This window comes from Benincasa hispida, chromosome 5, assembly GCF_009727055.1.
Source record: "Benincasa hispida cultivar B227 chromosome 5, ASM972705v1, whole genome shotgun sequence".
Lineage (NCBI taxonomy): Eukaryota > Viridiplantae > Streptophyta > Magnoliopsida > Cucurbitales > Cucurbitaceae > Benincasa > Benincasa hispida.
Window position 1 is genome coordinate 51,012,804 of NC_052353.1, and position 7,166 is coordinate 51,019,969.

The window sequence follows — 7,166 nt, forward strand, 5'->3', positions numbered from 1 at the left end:
GGCATCACTATGGCTTAGCCTACTTCTCCATTCCTTGGCTACATTCAGTTTCCATCCACAATCCCAAATGTGATTGGCCAAGAAAAGGGATGACTAAGAACATCATACATTTTCTACCAAAATGGCTTACTGATTTGTGCTAGTACTAACTCAAGTGTATAGGTAAGCAAATACATATAGTTATGCATCATGATCTCAAATCGGTTTTACCTAAGACTATAAATCGAAAAGATTGTTTGAGAGTAGACGAAAATCACTCTCATAATTTAGCAAAAAATTTTCAAATGGACAACTATTTATGTTAAGTTGAATCGGATAATCCTGTTTATGTTATCTGATAAAATGATTAATTACAGCTAATATGTGAAATTTCGACTTCGGTAATTGACTTCAAGCAGAACATATTAATACAGATAATTGAAGGGAAGAGAGAAGTTTTGCAAGAGTGACAGTAGTTTTTAGAGTGAATACTGTAGCAATTGAATTAATGATGCACAGTGTGAAAGAATCTTTCTTTAGCTACACTAACTTCCTCAACTCATAGAACTCACGAGGATGGCAACTTTTCCAGCAATATTGAGATTCGGTTTTGAAAATGAAAATGTGGGTGGAGGGAGGAAAAAGAGTATGGATGTCACCTTGTTCTTGACAAAGGCTTGAATAGAAACATTGTAACATACTTTTCCTGAATCCTGAGAGTAGAGCCAAGTGCTACAAACTGATCTTGGACATTGCTCTGAAGATAGAGATGATTTAATTCGGTACTTTGAGGCGTAACTGGCAACGGTCGACCATCAACTGAAGAAGATGGATCATTTAAAATGGTTCCTTGTAGTTGTGGAGGTAGTTCTGGTGGTGGTCTGCTGAAATCATCTTCATGCAAGTATTGATTGTCATAACTCGATGGCGGGGATGGAGGAGTTTCAAACTCGGACATACTTTCAGGAAATTCAGAAACATGCCCCTGGAAAACATAATTCAATGAGAATTATGTGGAGCAGCAGCAATGCCATTCTTGAGGAACAAGAAATTCTCAATGGGAACCCATGAAACTTACCTGCAAGTCCAAAATATTGTAAGCATTCCCTGAATCATCACGAAACCAGGGTAGATCTGGAGCATAAATCAACCAACCATCAACTATGAAGTGATAGTGGTAGATACCGACTGGCAGAGTCTTTATAACCACAAACTTCTCACCTGTGTTCTGCAGGAGCTCTCTAAAAGAAATACATGAAACTCAACACACTTGAAAGGTTGTTTGAGTTAAAAAATGAAAAAGAACAATAAAGAAGAAAAGCACATCATCAAAGTCGAATACCTCGTCTGCCAGTTGTCCCATGATCCAACGATGGCCACTTGATTGCCGCCATGATTCCAAGAGATCGTCACTCGCGTCCTTGTTCCATACAACACATTTTCACTGAATGCAGCACTCTGAGGCAAAGATTGAGGTTGAGGTTGTAGCATCAGACCAGGACTTGACAAGGAAACTGTAGCGTACTAGAAATGGAGTGAATGAAAACAGGACTATGAGAGGTGAATTTGAGAGTGTTATTGGTGGTTCAATAAACCGAAGTAGGTACAATATTTTTGGCGGATTTGTTCTTATAAATACAAGGTCCCACTCAGTGTAGGAGACCCTCTTTTGGCATAGTTATTAGGCAATTAATGCCAATTTTAGGTGCTCTATTTTCTTTTGTACTTTCAAACAAAAAATAATAAAAAAGGAAAATCGATTATCTTTACAGCTTGAATTGCACTTAATATTAATCATAAAAAGAAAAATGAAGAGTTTTCCTTTCCTATAAAGAAAGAAATATCAGAAGAGCAATTTGTTACATGTAGCTAACTAACCATGAATTACAATTTTCAGGACAAAGTTAAAGACCGTGATTTTCTTGACACAAAATATTGGAAGCAAAGCTTTTCTAACAAGTAGTCTTCATCTGGAGTGAAGAGAGGAGAAGAATATATCCAACAATTCGCAGAAAAGTGAGCAGTTACGAAGATTGACCCATCGTCTGTAATGCAACCAAGTCATTAACGAAAAAGCTTAAAAGAGACAATAATCTGCATATTCGATTATTTAGCATATCAGGATGCTTAGAACAAATTCTCATAGTTTTAAAAAGAAAATGCGGATGCACCCAATTAACAAGGTCCAGAAATATTCCTTAGTTCAAAGAATCAACGAAGTGGGAGAGAGAGAGAGAGTGCATAATCATGAACTTAAAAAACGAAGAAAGATATGGAAGAACAAACCTCAGGATTAGAGATGAGCTCTGAGCCTAAGATTTGTGGAGAAATCTGAATTCTGGACTCAAAAAAGGTGCAAGTGTTGTAACTGGTATGTGCAACATCGTCTACACAGTCCATCCTTTGGTCATGATTCTCCTGAAACTTATGGACTCCAGAGGGGCCTTCTTCATTTTTCCTACCCTCAGCATTGTCCATAACTGAAAAACAGCACAAGAACCAGGGTATATATAACGACAACCCAAATCAAAATTCTAATTAAAAAATTGGGTAAATTGAAAGAATAAGGAAAGCCATCAGGAGATACAGGCAAACAACAAAAACCCACAAAAGCATAAGTTTTTTACACATACTTACGTCAGTCGATCAATCCCATAAAAATTTAGAATCCAAACCAAGAGTTGGGTAAAGGTAGGATTCTGTTAGCATCTTCCTTATGCAGGCTGCAGCTGTGTATTAATGGAGTTCGGCTATGTTTTATTTTGGAAAGTGCAATTTGTCTTCTCTCTCCCTCTCTCTCTTCCTTCAGAAGGGCACTTTCTCTCCCTTATTTTCCTTCTTTTCAGCCCAAACCCCTCTAGCTGTGATTAAAAAAAATCCAACTGAACGATAAACAGTGGTTTTTTATTCTCCAATGAATTTGGAAGATTCCTTCAGTGGGTTGGTAATTATGATGATTTAAAAGGGAATGTTGCCTCGTCATCAACATTATTACTTATTTTCCTACGTCTGCGAGGGGTCTTTTGGAGGCTTCAACAGCCACTCCTGAATAGCCACTGCATTGAGATTGGCTCCAAATCATAGTTCAAAATTACTGTTTTTACCTATCTGGGCTAATGGGACCTCGAATTCATGCTCATGGCCATGGGTAACTCATTAATTAATAGATTATGTTAGAAAATTGCCAAAAATGGCTTGAAAAGACAGAAAACTCCCGCTTAGAACAAGCAAGCATGAGCTGTTGATTAGAACTAGATGTTGCTTTCAGATAACAACTTCTTGTACATATTTGAGAAACCTTCTACAAGAAAACTGTAGAACTCATCTTACAAACATTTGTAAGAGAAATATTATATGATATTAGGCCTGACCTCGATCTGGTTTGCTTAAGGAAGAAGATGTTAGCTAAGAAAACTTGTACTTGTTATTGTATGAAAGAAAAATACTCAATGTGGGTGGAAATCCAAGTAACTGAAAGCAGCAAAAGCGCTACTTTTGCAAGCCCACGAAGCGCTGTCTTTCTTTCTCTCACTTACCCCCCCGGAAAGACATTCCTAAAGTAAAATTGCCTCCCCATTCAAATCAATCTCAAGGAAAACCCTTTTGACAGCAAGTCAGCAGATGGATCAACGCTCAAATGTGCTGTAAGGTTACAGAAAGCAGATCAAAACATTGAGATCACTCAATTAGTGTTGTCCAAATCACTTAATACCTTGAGAGAGACTGAAGTTGAGGGAACGCTGGATTAAGCACTTTTCATTCAAGAGAGGATCCTCTTATTAGAAATACTGAGTGACGTCCTCTCTATATGATGTGATAATATAATATTTAAATATATTAGAAAAAGAACTTCAAAACAAACCCAATGGCCAAACCCAGAGGAACCAGACTAAGGTGTAGAGAAGTATCAAAAGGAAAAGGTAAAGTGGCATCTCGTTCTTTTGTCCATCCAATCAACAATAGACAGTTAAAAGTTGAGGGGAAATTAGTTGAGGGGAAATGATACCAATTCTAGGCTTAAACTTTTGCAATCATTTGGTCCTTTGGGAAAAAGGCAGTGCAGGAATCTAATGAAAGTGATTTTTCTCTCTCAACAATCAACAACCAGAGCAGAAGCAGAGTGAAAAAAAAAAAAAGAAAAAAGAAAAAGAAAAAGAAGAAGAGAGATAGGTAGAGAGAGATATATAGAGGGAGAGGGATGTAAAAACCCCCCAAAATAAATGCAGGCCATGTTAGGAGGTAGCACGTACATCGTAAACTTCCACTGCCCTCCTTTTGCGTATGGAGTTGAGAGTTTGGTGGTTATATGTTGGCATCACCAAGTTGGAGATGCTGACACTGCCACTCGGTGGAGCATCTACATGAGTCTGCTCCTTCTTTCGTTGGCCCATCCTGATAGCAATGTGCTCGATCTAGATCTTCTAAAGAGACATCTCCATTGCTGCCATAAAAATCTTCACTGTTTCTTAACATTCAAAGCAATCCCATTCACAATTATCTGGATTTGGTGATTACAGGGTCCAAGTTTAATGTAACATATCTTACTAACTCTAGTACAAATATACAATACAACAAACAACTACCAATTATTGATATAAAATAAACATTTTTTCCCTTCAACCTGTAGTTTCTATAGACTATAGTGATTTAGACTGATGGGATTCATTCACAACTACAATTGCTGTCGTATTAATTCAAAAGAATCAAACCATTTTTCCAACTCGGTTGATAATTGATTAGCAAGTTGTAAAGTGGACCCATTAAAGAAAAACTTTTTTACTTACCCATTGAGGCATTTTGTCAAACGCCTTGCAAGTGGTTCCGATGAAAAATAAGAAAAGGGTAACAATATTTGTATGGTTGCAGAACTGCCACGGCTTATTCAGTTCAATTTCAATTTCAATTTCCATTCAATCTGAGGGGGAAAGAATGTGGGTATGACAGAAAGCTACAGTGTGAGGCACTACCTTGTTTGGACCGTCCATTTAGCTTGGAATTTTCGATGCTTCCATCTCTTCTTTCGATGGTCATATGCAATTCCAGCCCCAATTGACTATGGTTGTGCAATTTCCTTGAAAACTTTGATATGTAATTCTTGTCCTCAACCTCGTTGAAGAGAATTACGAGAAGGCTCCACTTCTCTACTCTACTCCCTGTAGCTTACCCAGAAGTCCAAAGCTTTCCTCCGAGTGTAGAGAATACAAGTAGGGATAATGGTACAAATAATCCAAAATTTTGGACTAAAATGAAATTGGACCAAATTTCTAATTTTCAAGATTGTGTCCTTTAGGTTACATCATATTCGAGAGTGGGTCGAGTGAAATTATCAAAATAGATTATTGTGCCTTCAAGTTGGTCTCTCCCTCTCACACTCTCATTCCCCCGCTCTCCTCTCTCACTCTTTGCAAATAGATCTAACGAACCAATTTCAACTAAAACTCAAAAAAGACATTTAAAATAATTTGGTAACAACCACTAAAAAAAATAGAGAAAGGAGAAAATCAAGCACAACAAAACTAAGGGCATTATGGTAATGTTGGTTGATGATGACGTAAGCAAAAGCGGCAAAAATCTAGTTTCAAACCGTATGACAAATTTCATTTTGGACTCTCTTTTTTTTTTTTTTTTTTTTGGCCTCTATACAATTGTCTCATAAAAGTAACAACGAAAAAAAATTGTCTCTAGATTTTGGGTTTACCTTTTATTTGGTTCATAAATTTCAAAATGTTAATTCTTAAATTTTAAATTTAATTTTAATTTAATTTCTAAGTTTCAAAATATTACCAATTTATTCTTAATATCTAAGTTTAGTTTCAATTTTGTCATTAGGTTTTGAGATCTACTCTCTTTAGTATTTGGTATAATATTTAATAATTAATTTATAATAATCATCAAGTGAAAATTATAAAATTAATTCATAATAGTTATGGAAATAGTGAAACTTAATTGATTATAATTCTTTAATTTCTTTTGAATTAATTAATAAACGTTAATATTAAAGACTGAAAAAAAATATTTAGTGAAAAATCGAGGTTAAAAATGTAAATTTTGACACTTATGGACCAAATTGAAACAAAACTAGAGGGTAAAATTGTAACATTTTGAAACCTATGTACTAAATTAAAATCAAACTCAAAACCTGAAAACGAAAAATGTAGGTCCCATTTGGTAATTATTTTGTTTTTTGTTTTTGTTTTTAAAACTAAGTCCAAGAACACTATTTCCACCTCTAAATTTCTTCCTTTGTTATCTACTTTTCACCAATGGTTTAAAAAATCAAGCAAAATTTTAAGAACTAAAAAAAAAGTAAATTTCAAAAAGTTGTTTTTGTTTTTGGAAATTAGTTAGGAATTTAAAGAAAGATGCAAATTATGGTAAGAAATGTAGATTAAATAGACTTAATTTTCAAAAACAAAATAAAAAAATCAAATAATTACCAAACATGGTCGTAACATTTTGAAATATAGAAACCAAATGGAAGCTATACCCAAAAGTCAAGGACTAAAAAGATTTTTTTTTTCTTTTTTCCAAATATCAATTATAGGCTCAAAAATCATCTTTTAACTTAGCATTTTCTTTTTTTTCTTAAGAAAAGGAAAAAAAAAACTTAACCTAAACTTCTTAATCCTGAATATTTTCATTCCCAACTTTCAATTTCAACGGATAGAATTCTATATTTAGATAAATATTGCAATTTTATTTTTTAGATAAAATTTGAGGTAAAGGATTTCAAACCACATACCCATGGATACTAACGCACTCGTATATCAATTGAGCTATGCTCGGTTTGTCAAATGTTGTAATTCTTATAATGTATGCTAAATCAACATTTAGAATTCCATATTTAGACAAATATTGCATTTTTTTTAATTGGAGGTAGGGGGATTCAAACCACATACTTCATAGTTACTAATGCATTCCTAAGTTAATTGAGCTATGTTCGATTTGTCGAATGTTACAATTCTTATAACATACGCTAAATCAACATTTAAATTTATCATTAAATTGTACAAAATATATCAATGAATTATATATAAGTTTCAATTATGTCTCTAGGTTTTGAAAAATTGCAACTTTGAAATTGATCCAAGAAAATCCTTGAAGAGCTTTTCTATCAAAATGATGTATAAAATAGATACAAGTGTTGATATGTGAAAATTAGAAGGTATGGTTAAATTATTTACAAT

At 34.3% G+C, this 7,166-nt stretch overlaps 1 protein-coding gene across 5 annotated transcripts; it reads right to left on the minus strand.

The window, feature by feature from the left end:
- Positions 1-435: 435 nt before the first annotated feature.
- LOC120078368 (SNF1-related protein kinase regulatory subunit beta-2-like) lies at positions 436-5,164 on the minus strand. 5 transcript variants are annotated; one of them, XM_039032633.1, is made up of 6 exons: positions 4,947-5,164; positions 4,230-4,420; positions 2,266-2,459; positions 1,322-1,503; positions 1,058-1,220; positions 436-964 (listed from the first exon to the last, which is right to left on the minus strand). In XM_039032633.1, the coding sequence occupies exons 3-6, from the start codon at positions 2,455-2,457 to the stop codon at positions 635-637; spliced, it is 867 nt and encodes a 288-aa protein (XP_038888561.1). In that variant the 5' UTR covers positions 2,458-2,459; positions 4,230-4,420; positions 4,947-5,164; the 3' UTR covers positions 436-634. The 5 variants fall into 5 exon arrangements, with proteins under 5 accessions (XP_038888561.1, XP_038888563.1, XP_038888560.1 ...); XM_039032635.1 differs by lacking the exon at positions 4,230-4,420 and having other exon boundaries at positions 1,322-1,437; positions 4,947-5,162; XM_039032632.1 differs by lacking the exons at positions 4,230-4,420; positions 4,947-5,164 and adding an exon at positions 2,613-4,197.
- Between the last annotated feature and the right edge of the window lie 2,002 nt (positions 5,165-7,166).

Excerpts from the sequence above, each read along its gene's own strand:
- LOC120078368 (XM_039032633.1), bottom strand. The coding sequence starts at position 2,457 with ATGGACAATGCTGAGGGTAGGAAAAATGAAGAAGGCCCCTCTGGAGTC. Across the intron at positions 1,504-2,265 it reads AGCTCATCTCTAATCCTGAG|TACGCTACAGTTTCCTTGTC; the intron begins GTTTGTTCTTCC and ends CTCCATTTCTAG. Across the intron at positions 1,221-1,321 it reads TGGGACAACTGGCAGACGAG|AGAGCTCCTGCAGAACACAG; the intron begins GTATTCGACTTT and ends TATTTCTTTTAG.